This window comes from Fusarium falciforme, chromosome 1, assembly GCF_026873545.1.
Source record: "Fusarium falciforme chromosome 1, complete sequence".
Lineage (NCBI taxonomy): Eukaryota > Fungi > Ascomycota > Sordariomycetes > Hypocreales > Nectriaceae > Fusarium > Fusarium falciforme.
In genome coordinates, this window is record NC_070544.1 from 4,775,390 (window position 1) to 4,795,487 (window position 20,098).

At 52.2% G+C, this 20,098-nt stretch overlaps 7 protein-coding genes across 7 annotated transcripts; 4 read left to right on the forward strand and 3 right to left on the reverse strand.

Moving 5' to 3' along the window:
* Nucleotides 1-105: 105 nt before the first annotated feature.
* NCS54_00134700 (Hypothetical protein) lies at nucleotides 106-1,474 on the reverse strand (the record flags this gene model as incomplete). Its single annotated transcript, XM_053146976.1, has 2 exons — nucleotides 106-809; nucleotides 862-1,474. The coding sequence occupies 2 exons, from the start codon at nucleotides 1,472-1,474 to the stop codon at nucleotides 106-108; spliced, it is 1,317 nt and encodes a 438-aa protein (XP_053002951.1).
* Nucleotides 1,475-3,946: 2,472 nt separating this feature from the next.
* NCS54_00134800 (Hypothetical protein) lies at nucleotides 3,947-4,999 on the reverse strand (the record flags this gene model as incomplete). The annotated part of the gene is made up of 1 exon (XM_053146977.1): nucleotides 3,947-4,999. The coding sequence occupies exon 1, from the start codon at nucleotides 4,955-4,957 to the stop codon at nucleotides 3,947-3,949; it is 1,011 nt and encodes a 336-aa protein (XP_053002952.1). The 5' UTR covers nucleotides 4,958-4,999.
* A 1,305-nt stretch (nucleotides 5,000-6,304) lies between these two features.
* NCS54_00134900 (Hypothetical protein) lies at nucleotides 6,305-7,318 on the forward strand (the record flags this gene model as incomplete). Its single annotated transcript, XM_053146978.1, has 1 exon — nucleotides 6,305-7,318. The coding sequence occupies exon 1, from the start codon at nucleotides 6,323-6,325 to the stop codon at nucleotides 7,316-7,318; it is 996 nt and encodes a 331-aa protein (XP_053002953.1). The 5' UTR covers nucleotides 6,305-6,322.
* A 2,158-nt stretch (nucleotides 7,319-9,476) lies between these two features.
* NCS54_00135000 (Hypothetical protein) lies at nucleotides 9,477-10,052 on the forward strand (the record flags this gene model as incomplete). The annotated part of the gene is made up of 1 exon (XM_053146979.1): nucleotides 9,477-10,052. The coding sequence occupies one exon, from the start codon at nucleotides 9,477-9,479 to the stop codon at nucleotides 10,050-10,052; it is 576 nt and encodes a 191-aa protein (XP_053002954.1).
* A 1,758-nt stretch (nucleotides 10,053-11,810) lies between these two features.
* On the forward strand, nucleotides 11,811-13,519 carry NCS54_00135100 (Hypothetical protein; the record flags this gene model as incomplete). Its single annotated transcript, XM_053146980.1, has 2 exons — nucleotides 11,811-11,880; nucleotides 11,934-13,519. The coding sequence occupies 2 exons, from the start codon at nucleotides 11,811-11,813 to the stop codon at nucleotides 13,517-13,519; spliced, it is 1,656 nt and encodes a 551-aa protein (XP_053002955.1).
* Nucleotides 13,520-14,128: 609 nt separating this feature from the next.
* NCS54_00135200 (Hypothetical protein) lies at nucleotides 14,129-15,994 on the forward strand (the record flags this gene model as incomplete). Its single annotated transcript, XM_053146981.1, has 6 exons — nucleotides 14,129-14,299; nucleotides 14,357-14,643; nucleotides 14,703-15,111; nucleotides 15,166-15,416; nucleotides 15,471-15,721; nucleotides 15,812-15,994. 6 exons carry the CDS (start codon nucleotides 14,129-14,131, stop codon nucleotides 15,835-15,837), a joined length of 1,395 nt encoding a protein of 464 aa, XP_053002956.1. The 3' UTR covers nucleotides 15,838-15,994.
* A 959-nt stretch (nucleotides 15,995-16,953) lies between these two features.
* On the reverse strand, nucleotides 16,954-19,842 carry NCS54_00135300 (Hypothetical protein; the record flags this gene model as incomplete). Its single annotated transcript, XM_053146982.1, has 3 exons — nucleotides 16,954-17,337; nucleotides 17,393-18,757; nucleotides 18,811-19,842. The coding sequence occupies 3 exons, from the start codon at nucleotides 19,840-19,842 to the stop codon at nucleotides 16,954-16,956; spliced, it is 2,781 nt and encodes a 926-aa protein (XP_053002957.1).
* Nucleotides 19,843-20,098: the final 256 nt, after the last annotated feature.

Here is a 20,098-nt window from a genome sequence, read left to right on the forward strand (position 1 = left end):
ATCCAGATGCATCCTTGATGTAGATTTTACACGTCAAATGAATCCACTGTCACGGACAGGCTGGCTCATATGACACCCCATATACACTCGAGTTCCTTCTCTTTCTTAACGGCTCCTCTCCTGGTCCTGTCTCCTCATCTCATCGCGGAAGGCGTTGCGGCCACCAGTGGTACCCTGCTGGGCGAACGAGGGATCAACAGGGCTGCCAGCCAGGCTGCCAAGGCCGTCGCTATCACGGCGGCGGTGCTCAGGGGCGTCACGGTACTCGCCAGGGGGTGGCATGTCACGGGTATCGAGCTGGATGCCGTTGTCCTTGCGGCCAAACAGGCGGCGCTCAGCACGGCCGGTATATCCGTGGCGGCCGCGGCTCATGATGTTGCCAAGTCCGATGCGGCGGGTCTTGCGGTTCCAGAGGCACACGCCGACCAGGAGGAAAGCAATGGAACCCAGGACGACGGGCAGGGCGATGACGAGAGTCTGGCCGTGGGGAACCTTGGGTTCCTTGTGAGCAGGAAGCTGGGGGGCGGCGACGTTGAGGTAGATGGTCGAGGCCTTCTTCTTCTCGGCGGTGTGGTTGCGCTGGCTGTAGAGGGTGATGGAGATGTTGTGGTCACCGCCGAACTTGCGGTACGAGTCCTTGACGTGGAAGGGCCAGAAACCGAAGGCGGCGGGAACCTGGTCGAAGTCGTCGCCCTCCTTCTGGAACTCTTCGCTGGTGGTGTTGTAGATGTCGAGGCGGGCAAAGACCATCATGGCGGCGGTGGTGTTGTCGGCGTTCTTGTCCTCGAAGTAGTCGGGGTCCCAGGTGACTGTGGCCATGTTAGTGGTTGGAATTAGGCGGTTGCGAAGGTAGTTGCTCACCAAAGTAGGTCTGGCCAGTAGTCAGGGTGCTGTTCTCGTAGGGAGAGCAGAAGGGAGCATTGCTGCCGTCCTTGTTGTGGCAGCGGGTGAAGGCACCCTCGCCGTGCTTGCCAGAGGCGGTGGGATTGGGAGGCTCGCCGGTGCTGGTGTAGATCTCGCCGTAGTGAGTCGAGGTGTAGACAGTGGCGGTCAGGTCATGGGGAGCAGCGTCGACGATGGAGGTGACGCCGTCGACCACGGTCATGGAGGGCGTATAGGTGGTGGCGGGCTGGGCCTCATCGTCGACGGAAACCCAGGCGGCTGTCTGGTCGGCTCTCTTCTCGATGACAACGTCGCGCTCTTGGTTGACATTGGCGTAGCGGACGACCGAGGCAGAGGCAGAGGCCACGAGGCCAACCGAGGCGAGAATCTTGGACGCGTGCATGATTGTTTTGGTGATGTTTTGAACGGGTGAACCAAGATTGAACCAGACCAGAGAGAGAATCGCCGACGGAAGACAAGGGCGAAGAAGAAAGGAGAAAGGAGGTTGAAGAAAGGGAAAAGAAAAGGAAGAAAAAAGTTGGAGCTGCCGGGAGATGAGGTCGTGACAACAAAACAATGCCCGGGCTACCATGAAAAGAAAGCGCCGATCTACCCGGGGCGCGGGATTGGAATTGGGGAGCCTCGACCGCCCAACCACGTCGAGGTATTATTTCGCGCAGCGTTCTGGGGCCAGGTACGAGGGACGCTAAAAAGGCCTCAGCGCAGGGGACGAGTCAGGGGTCGTTGGCAGGTCTTCTCCGGGGCTTCCAGTGAGCGCCACAGCCGACCGATGAAGCCGGGGCGTGTTGATGTCATTGATGGAAGGATTCGGGGGTGGAAGGGATTGTTTTAGAGGAGAGGGTAAAGAAGTTGTACTGGGTACATGTTGAAGATTCAATATGGATGTTTGTACAGTACTTGAGTCTTGTCTCGTGTTGTTGTTGGTTTTGCTTTTCGTGTTGGTGCCGCGGCTGAAATGATCGGCATGCGACCAGACATGGCCTTGATCCATCTGCAGCGTGCTACCCTGCACGATCCTCTGTGACAATCCGGATTTCAAATTGACTGCCTGGAACATGTTGTGTTTCGGCTCATTGTCTTTTCAGCTCACGTCTGTTAGAGTCAACTGTATTTGTATGCCTCTATTGCGTGTGTGTGTGTGTGTAGTTGTACTGTCGGCGATCGGCTTGTCCGAAAGTGTTAATCAATAAGCTTTTCAAATCCAACCTCCAATACATGATCAGGTCAACAACCATAACCTCCTATACCAGCAGTGTAACCCGAAAATACAAAGAAACGCCCCCAACCTCTCTAGCAACAGAACTCTCGGCCCTTATGGAACGCTTGGGCTCGGCCTCCCACCATCAGGCGGATCCCCCGAGATCCTCCGGTGAGATGGCCGAGTTGGTTATGGCGTCAGGTTAAGGTCACCTTAACAACCTAAGATTCCTGATGGAGCAATCCTCCTGGGTTCGAGTCCCAGTCTCATCAAGACTTTCTTTTTGCGGTTTGGATATGTTATTGTGCTGTCGTTGTCATTGTCGTTGTTGACCAACCTTCCTTTTTGGCACAGAGCTAGGGGAAAAAAAAAAAGGTTCACAATTTTTATGCGAGCAAAAGTTTGATTGGCCAATCAGAGCTGAGCTGTACCGGCTAGCCTTCAACACCATGCCTTAACATCTTGACTAGCCAAAAAATTACGAGAAATTGCAAAAAAAGAACATACAACACCAGGGATTCGCTGGTCGTCACCGACCCAACTACTAGTCCGGCGCTTCGGAGCTTGACTATGGGAGAGCGGACGGGATCCCGTGTTCTCTCCGAGCTGTGGTCGTATGTGCTAGATGATGCATCACAATCGACTTATAGCCACGTGAAGTCCAAGCCGAGAAGAGTTGAAGAGTAAATTCCACAAACACCATTGCTCATCCAGACAGTCTTTTCCCCGAGAGTAGGTTCAATCGTAACACCTCAAACTCCAATAGCCAAGCCATTCCCGCCCTACTGCTTCTTCTCATCTTCAACCTTCCTTCATCGGTGGAACCTTGCTCGGACAGACAGCGTTGGGACATTCTGCCGCGCCAAGTCCCTGGACTGCGCTCCGCTTGAGTTGATGTTGTGGTGAAAACCAGGTTGCAGGGGGAGTCAAGCCCTCATCCTGCCGGCAGACTTCGAGGCTGGTCTTGAGGTAGGGCATGCAGTATTTCCATAAAAGGGTGACACTGCTGAAGCAGACCGGGCACTGGGCAACCGTTCACTGCACATGGTGTCGGATCAGTTGTTGATTATATGCTAGAAAGTCGGCAGAGAAAGGATAGAGATGAAGGATGCAGAAGATTGTGAATGCCGAAGGAGTCGTCTCCCAAATGGTCGATATATATACCTGTTGCTCTGTTGTCACAAAGATACAATCTTCCCCGGCACAGCCCCTTTTCAATCACAAAAACGAAGACTGCCGCCAAGAGCCCGACTGGCTGTTCTTTTGTTTTATATGGCCTACCATCAACTCACACCGTCCCATGATCGGCGGCCAATCTGAGACCTGTCAGTTTTTTTGCCTCCGCAAACACAGCTTTGCTCGCAGGCACATGCCGTTAGCTGATTCTCCCCTAAAGATGATAATAAGAATAATAAAAATGGCTCTAAAGTATTACCTTTATTATGATATCTATTTTCATTCTCCTATTATATTTTACATACATTTATTCATAATACTTGTGAGGAGTTAGGTAACTCTCATATTCTGGTGTCTCCTTTATTTCTTACCCCCTTGGCAGGCTCGTTGCGCGGCATTTCGCACCACGGTTACGGACAGACGTGGATTGGCACATTGATAGGCGCCGTCGCATGCGCCAGGGGGTCATTCCCTCGGGGGTGAAACGGTGACACAAGACGGGAGCGCATACCAGACGACAAAAAGGAGAGGGAGAAGTAGGTCACCTGCTGACCAAGATCGGATATCCAATACCATTGCCATATACATTGCCCACATGACGCCCTGTCCATATTTCCCCCCTAGACATGGAAGCACAAACAAAAAAAACAAGAAACAACCCGATCCCCGTCAGTAGATTTTGATCTGCCCATACTTGTTAATGGTGAGCACAGAGTCGGCCGAGCAAAAGTAATGCGTGTTGGCTCCGTGTTCTCTGTCAAAACCGAACGGTCCCCACGCAGCCTCCATGTCCTCTCGGAACTCCGTCTTGGGCTTGCCGGCCTTGATACGTTTTTTCTCGAAGAAGATGTAGGCGGCGTAGAAGGTGATGTTGGTGTTGCCGTCGCGGGGACCTCTGCGACCCATAAAGTATCGCATGTTGGCCGCCGAGACGCTTTGCCCCGCGGGCAGGTTCTTATTGATCTCGCGGATAAAGGCTGCCTGTGTGATGCCATCGCGGGCTAGGACGTGGCGGATCTTCTTGCGTATCTCCTCGCATGTGTCAAAGACGGGCACGCTACCCGTCTCCTCGCCGTGGAGCTCGTCAACGCCGCTCACGTCGAGGATCTCGGCTGCTGCCTTTACAGATGCGGCCGTCTTGGGCTTCTTGGACTTGGGGGCCTTGAGAGGAAGACCCTGGAGCTCGCGCTTCTTGAAGAAGCGATGCGCCTTGTGGTAGGTGTCGCAACCGTCGCCGTCCCAGGTGCCGGTGCGGTTCATGAAGGAGAGATAGGCCTTGCTGCTGACGCCGATGGTCCTTTGGAACTCGCCGACCTTTTGCGCGCCCGACTCGGTCCAGTTGCGGATCTTGCGACGGACGGCGTTGCACGTGTCGGTGATGACGTCGAGCCGGGGATCATAGTCGTCAATGTCCTCGACATCGTCGGGGAAGAGCTTCTCCTTAAAGTCTTCCTCGCCGGCGTCCGACTTGCGCTTCTTCGATGCTGTTGTAGCGGGCTTGGGCCTCGGCTTGGGCTTGGATGCGCCCTTGGCTGGGGTAGCGTTTTCCTTATCTGCGAATGCGACGGGTGACGAGGAGGCCTCAGTCAAAACTGGGCTGTCGTCGCTCACGAGATTGTTACTGTGAAGCTGAGCCATGGCACGTCTTGGTGACCACGACCATCCAGCTTCGGTCGCCATTGTCTCTGTGATGCGATCTCTGTAATGCGAGTTCAATTTAAAGGGTTTGCAGGTTGTTGAATGCAAGACGCAGCGTCGATGTAATAACCCCACGGATGACGTTTTCTGTCTTGGAGCTATCGGCAATCTTGCTCTTGCCCATTAAAGATGCGCGAAGCTTGGACGATAGCTGCTTGAGAGCGGGGGAGTACTTGGTTGAGGCACTGTGCACTGTGAGCCTCTGTGGGTATTTCCTATTATGGCAAGATGCTAAGATAGGTACTATTTAATTATTCCCGACCGGCACTCCGTACGGAGTGGGGCCGGGCCCGGAGCTGATCGGGTGCCGGAGCGGGGCAGCACAAAGAGATGACTTTGAGATGGTACACAAAGGCTACATGCACAATGCCAAAGCAGCATCTGTTCCCGAGGGTAGGATACCTGACAACCCACGGGCCACCATTCCACGCCAACGGCTCTAGCTCAATGCAAACAAGACAATCTCGGATGTCGTACAGATAGAGATGGAGACACTTCGTGGGGGTCATCATCCTCGGGAGCCGGAGTACACAACCGCCAATACGAGAAGAGGCATTAGAAAGGGCACGAGACTGCTAAGGCCTCGAGCGCGGGGTGCAGGCTGTTTACATGCGCCCTCTGACCCGAATTGGGGGGACGCCAGCTTCAACTGCATACAACTTTGGATCCTGGTGTGAGCATCAGCTCGTGATGCCGGAGCAATATTTAGGTAACGGAAACGATCATATGAGTTCGGCAATTGTTGTATACTACTCTCGTCGAATCTACAGGTCACTATTGGTTAGCAGTTGTCGGACCGGGCAGCGTGGCTCAGACCTCAACTACCAAATAAGTTTGACGGATACTTGTCCGAGACTCGTTGTTATTTTCCACCACTTACGCATTATGATCGCCCTCGGCGGCTGCAACCCCCTCTTCCTTAAATCCCCGGACTGATCAATGCTCCATGCGGCCCTGTGGAGCTGAAGCTGGGGAAATGAGACTACCGCTGTGGAGTTTGTGGGACCCCCCTCCTGGCCGTTTACTCGGTCCTGGCGTGGGGGGTCGACGGGCCTCGTTGAGGATACTACAGCTCGTGGGGGTTCCGTATGCTAGACTCAAACCACATGATGGTCATCTTCGGCTGTTATTCCCGGCTCTGCTTCGGCTCGAGTCTGTCCGAGTTGCTGGTAGGGTCCGGCGGGATCCGGCTGTGTCTGTCTTGGATATATAAGACAGTGACATGGCCGGGAGGCCTCAGCTTGATGTGACCTTTTCTGTCAGAGCCATAAGAATTCGCGTGGTCGAGACTCCTCAGTATCTGAAGCTTCAATTCACCTTGCAATCTTGTCAGTTCCCAGCAACATCATGACGGTGCCATCGACAGCAGAAGAGAATGGAACCACCAACCATTCTGCAACCACAGCGGCGTGCCCTTTGACCGACGGCATCTATGTACCAACCGTTGCATTCTTCACCCCTGACAGCAACGTCGATGTCGAAGCTACAAGAGCACACGCAGCCAGACTCGCACAAGCAGGTGTTGCTGGCCTTGTTACTCATGGTTCCAACGGCGAAGCTGTCCATCTCGATCATCAAGAACGACGACTCATCACACAGACTACACGAAGTGCCTTGGACCAGGCAGGGAAGCGTGGCCTACCTCTCATCGCTGGTTGTGGTGCCCAGTCAACGCGAGAAACGGTAGAGCTCTGTCGTGAGGCCGCCAGCTCAGGGGCAAGCCACGCCCTTGTTCTTCCGCCAGCCTACTACCACAACCTTCTCACAACTGAGCTCATACAGCAGCACTTCCGCAAAGTAGCTGACCAGAGCCCTATCCCAATCCTCATCTACAACTTTCCTGCTGCCTGCGCTGGCCTCGATCTCAACTCTGATACTATTCTTGCCCTCGCTCAACACCCCAACATTGTCGGTGTCAAGCTCACATGCGGAAACACGGGGAAGCTGGCCAGGGTAGTGGCTGGGACCAAGGATACGGCTTTCAAGACATTTGCTGGAAGCGTCGACTTTACGATCCAATCCCTCTCTGTTGGTGGACACGGGGTCATTGGCGGCACAGCCAACATCGCACCCCGGGCATGCGTTCAGCTGATGCAGCTGTGGAAGGAAGGCAAGCAAAAGGAGGCTTTGGGACTACAGGCGATAGTATCACGCGGCGATTGGGCAGCTATCAAGGGCGGCTTCATAGCTGTCAAGGCGGCACTGGAGAAATATTATGGGTACGGGGGTCAGCCAAGGAAGCCATGCTCGCCCCTTGAGGGCACGGCGCTCGACGCTCAGCTGCAGGGATTCTTGGAGCTTGTTGATCTGGAGAAGAGGTTTGAGGGTGATTGTAAGAGCTGACAGATGTTTTTGCTGGATGTAGCTGGTCATGGAAGAAGATTGTACCTTGGCGAGATGACAGGTCGACTAGTCGTAGCTCAGCTTCTCACAGAGATCATGACTGAGGATCTTGTCGCAAACCATAATTGTAGTTTCCACCTACCCATGGATAATTGAAGCTTTTGCTGTGTGGTTGCGTAGTGACGTTGTTTCGGCCTCTCGGTTGGACGGAGCACGCACATGGGTATGGTTACACAACCTCAAGCAAGCTGACCCATAGAAAAACATGATCCCCCACGCAACAGGTATCTGTTACCCGACGTGGCGTGTTTTCAGTAGTTCATGTTACTTTGGGGGCCCCAATCAGTCAGACCACGTTAACAAGCCGGAAGGAGTCATGAGTGAGAACTGACGGGAGGGCCTCAGAAGCTGTCGACCATTCAGTGAGACTGGCAGTGATTTTGAGATACGGCTCAAAATTCCCTCATAGTGAAGATGCCTGGACGGTAATGAGATCGGCGTGACATGTTTCTCATCTTCTACTTTGATGGCGATCCGTTAGTCAGGCATATCGCAGCTTTGATGTTGCTATCATCGAAATATCACAGGCTATTAGATATCACTGGCGATCTGAAACGCTAAAATGCAATTGCGAATAAAGTTGTCAAACATTTCCAGGAAAATAATCTATTGGAGTGCATGTCTGAAAATTGACGTATAGTAGCTTTATCTAATGCAGAGTGTAAGGTGTTGGCTAAACCAAGAGGAGGCTTTACAAGATGAGGCTACCATAGGTAATCCGTGGCCAGATGACCCCTTCATGCTTCGTTTACTGTTCCCTCATATAATATCCTTGAAGAGAGTCTACGAGTATAAAAGTCAAAGTCGATGATGTTGGATCAAGTTGGCTCAATCAGTAATTGCAGTGCAACCCGTAAATGGAAACTGCTACTTAAACATTAGCCATCTTGACTCGGAAGCAAACAGCACCAGGTCTGGATATATAAACCTGCCTTGAGCTTCTCCAGCTGCAGAACAAGATGCCCCTGGCATCAACAGAATGGAACAGTATATTGGACATTGTGTCACCGGCCACCCACACTGGCTACCTTATCTCCCACCAGAATCACCGAGACGTAACCCCCCCCCCTTTCCTTTCTTGACGAATTATATATCACTTTACCATTATTAGATACGATACACATCATGCCGCCCCCATTTCACCTTCGCCTCTTGCAGTCCTTGCCACTCCAGGGGCTGACGATGACACAGAAACCCTAGTCCGGTTTGGGAGCCCTGCTGTGAGGCAGGAGTTGGAGTTATCCCCAGGCCGCGGATAGGCTGCGATGGCAGACCAACCACGCCGAAAGTCATTCGCACACTCAACAGCCTTCAATAGTTTCTACTACTACGTTGGGATAGAAGTTGGTTGAGCGCAATGCCGTGGGGAGAATATATCAATAGCCTGATGATATCCGAATGTACAGAATCTTTGGCCAGAGAGAAAGAAGCTGGCGGTTGGGGGGGGGGGTTTGCTGTCTCAGTGACACTCGGGTCTTGAATCCCTAAGTGGAACGTCAAGACCGTTTAGGTAACCTAGGAGCGCGTTGACGGATTTTCCTTTCGCTTTGCTTCCTCTGGATGGCTTTCTCTGCTCCCATGAACAATTACTTTCATATTCTTTAAAAGATGATCCTATCGAACACTAGAGATTTATGTTATTGTTGAACATCTGGCTTTGTTACTCTACACATCTTGGCGCTCTCGGCACCTTTGTTCACTCCAAGGACAGAACAACTTCCTTCACTGAACATCAGTCAATGAAACACATCACGAGCTAATATGACAATTATTACACTCACTTTATTCATTCATTTATATAACTATGCGCACATTATACCCAAAACCAAGCAAGTGCTTTCACTTGACCCTTCAACTGCCTCCCTGCCTCCCTGTTTATCGGCACGTTTGCTTGACCTTGGCACCAGACACATCTCCCTCTTTTCCCCCTCGCACCATGTGTATCAAGCACGTAAATGTGTGCTGCCACTGTGGCGAGCTTATGGAGCCGCATTGGGTGAGCTGCAACTTTCACCTCCTTCTATCTCGAATAGCTCTGAGCCAAGTTCCTCCTCTAGAGGAGCCGCTCCACAGCCACTGCCCCTATCAGAGGAGCGATATGCGTCCTAAGCTCCGAGGGTGTATCAACAACGACATTTGCCCCTCGTGGCTTTGGAGCATGCTCGAGGGGCTTGATGAGGTTGAAGACGAAAGTCAGGAGGTGACCGAGGCGCAAGAAGAGGTTGCAAGAGCAAAGTATGAAGAGTATAAGAAGCAGTTTGCAGAAAACCACTACACTCGACGATCGCCCCTAATTCGCAAGAACTTTGGAGAATTCTTGGAGACGGCACTTGAGGATATACCTCCCCCGGACTCGGATGACAATTCCGACGATGAAATTAGCTTGACGGATGACGATGAAGAGGAGGAACTTTCATCTGAGACGGACTCTCTTGGCAGTCTTTCGGGCTCTATGGAACCCAGCAGTGCTCCTCCTGGTTTGGGTGTCCACTTCGAGATCAATCCTGAACTGCTCTCCCAAGAAAACGTCCCTGCCAAGGAAGACAGCCCAGACCCAAAAAGCGAGTCTCCCTCGGCCGAAAATCTGGCAGTGGAGTATCGAGATCTCATAGCACCTATCTGGGCTTTGTTCTTCCCGAACGACTCAGACCCTGATACTGAAGTTTCTCAATAAAGTTCAATTTTCCCACGATCAACTCGCAAATGAGGTTCTTTTTACTATTTATATAATACAAAATGCCTACCACAGGGGAAATGCCAGAGACTCACGTCTTTCCGAAGCTGGTTCAAATTTCATTCATCTGCTGGTTCGTCGTTGGAGACGAAATTCGAGATTTCCTCCAACGTCATGGCGACGTTGCCCTGTATATACACACTTCTACTCCAACAAGAGAACGAGACTTTCGCCGGAGGGTACGCCGCCATCTACAGCCCTCGAGTATGGGGCCAGTTCATTATTACCCATCGACAACAACCACCCCATCGCCGTCTACTGCTGGCTGCGATAAGTATCCGTATTCGGAAACACGGGGCTTTCCCTTTGCGATATATGAATGGGAGGCGTAAGGAAATGGGAAACTACCTTCAAAATTTTCCGGCTATATATATATACGACATCTTTCAGCCCCATGATCTACCTAGGGCAGACAATGGGAGAAGGTGGTGCTGGGTTACTGTCTAGTTGAACACATGTCTGAAGTTCCACTTGCGTTTTCAACTGCGTCCACTTCTGAGTTGCCGACGACAAGCCATTTACTGGCAACAGAGGGAGATTTGGTGATTAAAGCGGTCCCGATTGGAAGATTCACGAGGGAGAAAATTAGATGGAAATCAACGTTTAAAATTTACTTAGGTCATCACGTTTGGCCATTGCATGCGGGTTCTACGATCCTTTTAATGAGTCTCTCTCTACGTGAAGTATTCACAACACCTATCTAATGTCACCCTAAGATAGCATAAATCTCATCCTAAAGGATTCTCACATGAAGTAAATATATCTCGAGGTAATACTTTCAAGTAGTAGAGCGCTTTGTTATGTGTCTATTGCTGCGAGAATGCTGTGGGGTGCGTGGCTTACCCTAGTTGATCAACATTGGGTCTTGGGTTTGCTGTTGGCCTCTCTATATGGAAGGGGAACAAGCCGGAGTCCTCCAAAAGCGATTAGATAGTACCTAGATAAGGTATTCCTATATACAAGTGACATGATTTAAACCGGCCAGTTGGTCTATCATGGCCAAAGGAAGCTGTCATACACACCAAGCCATAGGAAATAAGAAATCCACATCGGAGACCCAATTCCGTAGCTCAGGGTGAGTCCACATCTTCCGACCCTAATACTTTGAAACATGGCAAAAAATCATGAGGACTTTTATTTGAGACATAATGTTTATTCATGTGACATTCGTATAAAAGAAATCACAATACTCTGTTACACAATGGCTGTCATTACACAGCCCATCATGACGATGACACGGATTTAGGTCTCAAATGCTGTCAACTCCGACGGGCGGAAAGTGGACATGGTGGGGACCGCTGAGCTCTTAGTTGTGGTGATCATTCTAACCATAAATAGTAACGATCAGCGACCATATCTTGAGCTTGTCTTGCTGATATTCTGCGTTGAAGATCAGATAAGCTTCAAGAAGCCTTTCTCTTACTTCCAGAGCCTCCAAGAGACACATGAAGTCTCAAGAAGATGAATGTCAACTGTCAAATATCAAACCTTTCCGGGTTTTCTTCGTGTATCGGACTCGAATCCTTCCGGAAGAAATCACACCACCGCACGGGATTCAGCCCTACAAGCCCAAACCCCGATGCATTAGAACCAACACCATAGATCCACCTGACAAGATTATAAGTCAATGCCCGACCCTGTTATTGAGCTCTCAATTGATGCGCCGTAGTTTTGTCTGATCAATTGAACTTGTGCACAATGGCTGAAGGCAATGAATGGCGAAGGAGGATCCTCCTTCTGGTCACAACGGGCGGCTTCACACACGCTGGTAACTCAATGCCAACCCTCGCAACTACAGCGTCGACTGACAACGCTCTGTAGCTCCCGTCCTCGAAATCGGCGCCGTACTGGCCTCTCGCGGTCACGAAATCCAATTCGCAACCTGCGCCGGCCAAGAATCCTGGGCAAATGACTATCCCTTCATCAAGACCATCCACACAACAGGCCCCGCGGCGCCAGAGGATGAGATGGACGCCCACTACGAGCGCATGCGCCTCTGGACGCACAAGGACGGCTTTGCTCCTATGTGCAAGTCCAAGTACCTCTTCGATCGTTTCTGGACCGACGCATACAAGTGCGTGCGAGCGTTGTGCCTGGACGCCTCCACAAAGCCCGACTTTATCATTGCCGACTGGTTTGCCGATAATGTTGCCAGGGACATGCTTAAGCAGTTCAACATCCAGATCGCTAGCGTTTGGCCTCAGATGCCCTTCATCATGGCCCCTGTGAGTTATCAGCCAGGCCAGCCCGGCTATCAAGCCGACGGAGCCATGACTTCAGAATACGCCACCCTGATGTCAAGATTCCGAAACGAATTCGTCGTTGTCGCTGCCATCCCAACCGTTATAGGTTTCCTGCGCTGGACGCGCAAGATGCGCGCTGATGCTGGCGTTCACTACAGCCAACCCATCCTGACCAAGCCAGATTATCTCGTTCTGGTCAACTCGTTCTGGGGCCTCGAAACACCTAAGGAGCTACCACCCCTGATGGCCTCAGTCGGTCCCATCCTGGGCGACGAGTATCCGCCTCTGGACCGAGATCTAGCTGAGTTCCTAGAAACGCACGACAAGACCATCTACGTCTCCCTTGGAACTCACGTTGCTCTCCCGGCTGAAGAGCTTGAAAAGGTGACCCTGGGCCTCATTCAGGCTCTTGATGCTGGCTCTATCAACGGCGTCATCTGGGCCATCCCTCGCAAGGGCCGCGCCAAGTTCGATACGTCAAAGTCCTACCCCCTCGCCGACGGCTCCATCCTCAATGTAGCAGAGATGCTCAAGGATGCCCATCCTCACTTCCGCCTCCCCGTCTTTGCCCCTCAACGAGCCGTTCTAGAGCACCCCAATACAGCCCTCTTTCTCACACACGGCGGTGGTTCAAGTGCCAACGAAGCCCTCTTTCATGGAAAGCGGGTTCTGGTGGTCGGCTACTTCTTCGATCAACTCTGCAACAGCTCTCGTCTTGTTACAGCCGGAGTTGGCCTCTCTCTCGACAAGTCATACCTCACTCCGTCATCCATCGGCGACTCCATCACAAAGGTTATCCTCGACGTTGACGGAACCTTTACCCGCAACGTCCGCCGCATGCAGCGCATTGCCGTCATCAACTCCCGGCGGAAGGAGCTCGCAGCTGACCTTGTTGAGGAGGTCATGACGGATCAGGAACTGCGGTTCCGTGACGGGGTTGAACTCCGGCCGATGCATCTACAGACTGCTGACGTGCGCATGCCCATCTGGAAAGCAAGGAACTGGGATATGTGGTTCGTCAGTCTGACTGGTCTTGCTGCGACGGGTTTTGCGAGCTGGTGGTTGACGACCGAGGGTTGGAGGACGTTGCCAGGCTTGCTTAGACGCTCGGTCGGTGTAAGTAGGAATCTCATCCAAGAGGTCATCGAGAAGCGACTACGATAAATACCAGGTAACTTGACTGTTTGACGCATAATCATAAGAATTAGGTAAATACCTATATAGGTAGTCAGGAGGGACTTGATGAAATGTGAGTGTCATGTCTAAATGTACTTGGAAGGATGATTGTCAACCAACGTGTTTCATCAGCTACATTTCCATCTTATTCTGCCACCTTTTTCAGCATGTTCTACCAAGAGCTGGAGGGCCTCAGGGCTGCCCGTGTAGATCAGGCTCTGGCCGAAACTGCCTTACCTCCCCACGGCCGCATCTCTGTCGGTGAGCAGCTTCAACCCATGTCATGCAGCCGATGAACTAAGCGACGTGCAGCGGATGGCCTCATGTCAAAGCTCATTTGCCAGCTTGAATGTAATTCCAGCCACAGTTACATAGACGCATTCACAGAGAAATGACAGATCCGAGACGAGCAGGGCTATGTTGTGGCTTTGACTCTGCATGAGATGCCGTGTTGGCCTAGCGCAAGGCTCTGGCCAGATGAAGTGGTAGTCGATCGATCGCTGGGGCAAACATGACATTTAGCTTGACACAAGATGCACCCATCACCCTTTGTTCTTGCAAACCGACCTCGAACTATTCCTCCGTGAATTTGTCGTCATGGAAGCCGCGCTCACATTCGGAAGTCTAGGCGACATCATACAGCTCTGCCAGCTCGCCATTCAACTCGGTCGAGCAGTCGGTGTGGGATGCGGAGCAGTTGGGGAGAGCTCCAAAGAATATCAGGAACTTCGCGAGGACCTCAACTTCTTTGTGCGCATATTGACGCAGGTGAAGCCCCCTTTTCGAAATTTCCAAGTGATTCTACTAACAGACCCTTTACCTCAGGTTGTCGCAACTTATGAAAAGCACGAGTCAAGCACCTACCTTGCAGACCTCGACCAAGCATCAAAATCCGTCGTTAACAAGACAGCCTCCCTGATACAGGATGCCCTGGATCACTTCCAGTCAAGATACAAGAGCAGTCTTCACCCAGGCGGTTCTGGCAAGAAGTTGAAAGATGCCTATAAAAAGCTCGAGTGGTCAACAAGGGAGAAAGAGCGGATACGATGTCTACGAGAGAAGTTGCAGGAAAGCGTCCAGAGGCTTCAACTATTGACTAGCCTTGCAGCAAGGTGAGCCTCATTCAGGGTATCATAGAAAGTCAGGTAAGTGCTAACTTGGGGCCCTCTAGGAAATCCGCTCGAGTCGACAACGCTGTCCTGCTTGACCGAGTCGCTGAAGTGCAAACACTCCTGTCAAAGACATATGCTAGCCAAGAGGAAGTGCTTCATCTCATACAACAGCGAAAGGCAAGCGATGAGCAGGCGCAGAAACTGGACGAACTAAGTCAGCTGCTTGCGAAACAAGACAAGAGTAGTCTCAGTGTCTTGGCCGTGGCTGGGGACGCCCTTAGCGCTATTCTTCAAGTCAAAGACCTACTTATTCAGGTCTCCCAAGATGCCATTAATGTCGACATGGTCTTCAATTCGACGCACCTTCGCCCGATGGATCCTACGAATGGGCTCCCCGCCATTATCGAAGACGCACTCGGTCGTCAAGTTCCGATTCCGGCTGAATGGCTAGGTTCACTGGAGTGGGAAGTAAGTACATACCTAACCCACAACCTACACCACATTTATTCTGATCACTTCTAGGCATTATATGCCTTGCTATCCTGTCATTTCAAAGGGCAGAATGGCCACGAAATGGTGATGAGGCGAGAGTATGCTCTTGAAGAGAGCGCTTCGGGGAGAGACCTGGACCCAGAGCGTCCTTTGCATCTTTGCCTACGAAGAGGCATGCGGATCAACATGAGCATGATATTTCAAACGGCCGAACGACTTTCTGGTGCTTGCCCACGCTGCAGGACAGAAACAGCTGCACCGGAGGGCATCACAGCACAGTGGTAAGGAATTAATCACCAGTGTTTATGACCTGAACTTTGAACTAATATGTCTAGTCCGAGGTCTGACTGTGGCATGTGGTTTCGTATGCAAGAAGCTGCCACGGGCGGCTCAAACCAAATGACCTCGTCAAAAGATTTGGGCAAGGGAGCAACGGCTGCAGTAAACACGCCTGCTCAACCAGCTGACTTCCAGCGGGTGCGACTCTTCCGCCACGATATGAAGATGAAGGTTTCGAAGGTGGTGTCAAAATCCAAAGAAAATCCAGGATTACAATACAGCGCTCCGCCTCCACAAAGCCATGCGCGTGAGTTGACGCGTGTAAGTAACCCACCACATAAATTGCAATCGTAACGTCTCTTAGACCTTGTTCGCAAAAAAACTGACGGTTTCACAGACGAATTGCACACTGTCTCGGATTAAACGTTGCGTGTCTTATGGTGACACGTATTGCACTGACTGTGATTTCGGACGACACATTAGATTACGACCTATTCCGCGAATCGTCCCAATACCAATGATGATTTCCAACGGCAACGGCCGGCATAACCAGGCAAGGAGAAGAACTTATCTAATATAAGCTTTTTAAGGGAGCTCTATTTGTTTTACTTATAGTGATTTTATAAAGGTTTTAAATACTGTATTTAGTCATATTTTATTATTACTTAATGCAGCCATTATAAACATACTACTTTATTTACTAGGTACCTATATACAGCTGGGTTTTATTCTTTAACCTATCGCTGAAATTACTATTATTGCAAACATTCACGGGCGGAGGTGTACGCATTCGTTTTCAGCGCGTCATTGAGGCCATTAGTGATAGAGCGTAGAACCTTGTTGATTTGAGTGCATTGAGCTTTCAGGCTGGATATGAAACCGTTACTATTAGAATTACCAAGACTTCGACTGTGATACTTTAATCCCCGTTTTGAGTGGCATCAAGTCAATAAATAACAAAACTAGCTTATATCACTGTCATCCTTGGACTTAGCATGTAGGAGGAACCTGATTCTGTTGTCAGGCAACAAATCATGAGCACACGTAGCTATGCCCAGTACAAATTTGACCGCAGACGGCATTTGGATAGACATCTCCATTCATCATCTATCTCTATTATCATCGTCCACGTATCGTCTTGTCTGAACAAAAAAGGATAATCCCTCCTTGCTCGCTTCCATAAAGTCTTGACCCTCTGTCTGATAACCCACCACGGCTTATATATATACTGACTGCCAGGATCTATGTCTTCACACCATGCGTCATCAGCAGCACCTTGTCCAACGCCGTATCCATGCTTTCCCGTATGCACACATTACCCAGCAGTCCCTTCCATTTATCCTCCTTGATCCGCCTGCCTCGTCTTTCCAAGAGATACCCTCGACGTCAACCCCCGGCCTTGTCCACCAAATCCAAAGACGAGAAACTGGGACAGCCAAAGCGACTGTCCGATGCCAAAGTCGGCACTCAGGGGGTATCAAGCGCGTTTCCGTTCGTAAAAGGCGAAATCCGGAATCTCAGCGGCTAATTGCAAGGTAATTACGAAAAGTCATCCGCCCTCCCTGACCTGGCCACGTTGTCCAGCTGCTGCACCAGCTCCTTGGACTCGCGTACCATCTCAAACGCAATAGGTGGTAGTGTTTGCACCCACATTCGCCACTCGTGAGAGTTGGTGTTCATGCCGATGTTAGCCATATCCTGGCCCTGATCACCAGACTCGAGGAGTCGAGCTCTGTAGTGCGTGAGTTGCGTTGCCATCTCGCCAAAGCCCGAGGATTGTGTGTCCGAGATGATTCTGCCAACGATGGCCGAAATAGATCCGATATCGTCCATGATCTGTTCCATATCGGCATCACCACGAATGGTGTTGACGAGCTTCTGGACATCGGCCGCTAGAACGGCATTCTGATCTTCAAGGTAGAGCTGAGGTACAAGTCAGCACAGCTGCTCATCATTACACTTAATAGGGCACACTGACCTTGAGATCTTCGGCGGCTCGGGGATCCGGTTGGGGTGCTACGTGTCCGTTGACTGGCTTGCCGCTTGGAACCGCAGGAAACCCGAGCCCGATTGGCACCGCACTATCCTTGGACATGGACCTGTCGTGGGAGTAGGGATCCCTGGACTGCCGGGGGGAGGTTATAGGACTGTAGGCCGATGAGTCCACGCTACCACGGGCACCGAGGCCTTGGAAGGGTCGAGCCGGGGGGAGCGTACCCTGAGAAGCGGAAACCTGGTCGTTGCCTACGGGGGAGAAGAGGCCGCTTGAGTCCACAGGTGTCACGGTTCCATCCTCCTCTTCGTCGTCCAATTCCTCGGCTGGAGTGATCCGGATCTTGACCAGGCGGAGCAGATCCACAATGGCAGCCGAGAGATGCGAAGCGGCTGTGTCGAGCAGGGAGACGGGGGACATTCCGGCACCGGCGGCAAAGTTCTTAGAGGCTGTGATTAGGCTGTTGGCGGTAGATGAGACCTTGGACCTCAACTTGGCCTGCTGCTGGGCAAACTCCTCATCATGGTTCTGGGCTCCTTCGATATCCTTGGTAATGCGGCGGACGCTGACCACGACTGACTTCATAGCATCAATCACCTTCTCTGGGTCGTCAGACCGTGCCCTCTGCAGGAGTTCGTCAACGGCGATCTGGAACTTTGTAACGTGGACATCCTTAATAAGGCCATGCTCGTCGACAAATCCCTTCTCCCGGATGTGCTTTGCAGCGTCGTGCTCCATTCCAAGACCGACAGAAGACGAGCGCATATGTCGGAGCTGCGTCTTGGCGCGAGCATAGCGGTTCCTCCATTCGTGTACTTCATGTTCAAGGCGCTCAATCGTCTTCTCGAGCTCGGCTTGTCGTTCGTATGTTGAGCCACTTTGCTGGGATAGGATTCGCATCTCTTGCAGAAACTCTTGAGCTTCCTTCCGGACCTCCTCTGTTACCTGCTGTTGCTCCCGGAGCTCATGTCGGAGTTCCTCGTTCTCCCGCTGCAATTCCGAGTCTGCAGCACCGGGTTCAATGCTTCTGGTGGGTTGTGCGCTCTGAGCTGCAGCCACCTCATCCCTGAGCCTCTGCGTCTCGGCTTCATGATCGTCCCGTACGCGCTGCAGTTCTTGCTTCATCGAGTCGTTCAGATTTTGCGCTTCAGCCAGCTTGTTCTCGAGGTTGAGCCGGAGATCGCTCCATTCCTGCTTCTCAAGACTGGTTGCTGTTGCTCGTGACCGTTCCTGGTCCAGAGCCATGTTCATCTCCTCTTCCTTCTTCTTCATAGCATCCTCCATACCGTCAAGCTTCTCGCGTAATTCTCGTACCTGGTTTTGATAGTCTTCAATGAGCTTCTTATCGGCCTGCGAATGGTTAGCCATTGAGCCCTGTTGGCAAACATCGCCAAAACACCCACTTCCGAGGTCACACCGCTCTCGGCACTCCGCTTGCTCTCGCGATTGTCCGTAACCTGTTCTAGCGCAAATGAATCGCCTTCGCCGTCACCCTCGTCGTCTTCTTCTAGCATGGTACTCTTGTTTGGAACTATGGTGTTATTCTGGTTGAGCTGCTTTGGTGTCGGTCTTCCATAATCGCCATTGGGGGCACCTGGTGATGGTAACCCGTAAGCATCTGTCGGTCCAGGGCCTCTCATAGATGGAGCATCAGAGGGCCTCCTCATGCGGCTTTGACCCCTTGGGGGAAATCCATTACCATTAACCGGTGTGCCCGAGCGGCTTGCGGGAGCGCCCCGGATTGACATGGGACTTCCTGACCGAGGGAGGTCGGCCCCGACAAAGCGAGGAAATCTGCGTTCGAGCTCGTGGTAGACATCGGCCGCGAGGTCGCGGAATCGGGGTGGACCTAGGGAGGAAAGCCTCTGACGAGCCTGGTTTCGCTTCGGGTGGAAGTTCTTCTCGGGGAGCAGAAAGGCGGGAGGTCCGCTGGGAGCGTTCGGGGGGGCTCTGGCGGCGGCCTGCCTCCGGATCAACTCGTCGAATACGTCGGTACTGAGCTCGTAGAACTGGACGGAGGAGAGACGCAGCAGCTTGTCCCGCGCCTTGTTGGGCTGCTGCTTGTGATTGGGGTCACGGGTGTTGAGGAAGGCGCGCAAGGCAACGTAGTGCTCATTGAGGATAGCCTCGTCGAGGTCGCCGCGGACACTGTTGCGGCCGCTGTCGCTGCGAGCGTACATGTTGGTGCCATTGCTGGAGCGGGCGATGGAGGCGGGAGGCGAGGGACCACCGGTGCTCCTGGGGCCAGGAGCGTTGGCGAAGCCGTTGATGCTCATGTTGCTGTTGGAGCCACCCGAATTCGGGGGCGAGGCGAGGTTGGATCGACCGTTGGGAAAGGGGCCGTCGTCGGCAGCCTGGTACTTTGAGACTGAGAACTCGCTACCGACTACAGAGACTGGGGATAGCGGCGCATTGCGTCCCGCACTGATGCTCATGATGGTGAAAGGAAGTCAAGGAGGAGACGGGAACGGAAGCACAAGGTGGTGGTGCCCGGTGCCGCTGCGCAGCGCTGGAGGGAGACGGAACAAGCAAGCAAGCGCCAGTCGCCTGTCTCATAGAGGACGCCACACGGGACCGGTCGAAATGCAGGTGTGTCGTCCTTGGAATCGATGGCCAAGGCTCCCCCACAAGGTTGGCGTCTTTCGGGGCGTTCAGGGGCGACAAGCCAGTAGCGCCAAGATCTCCGGGCGG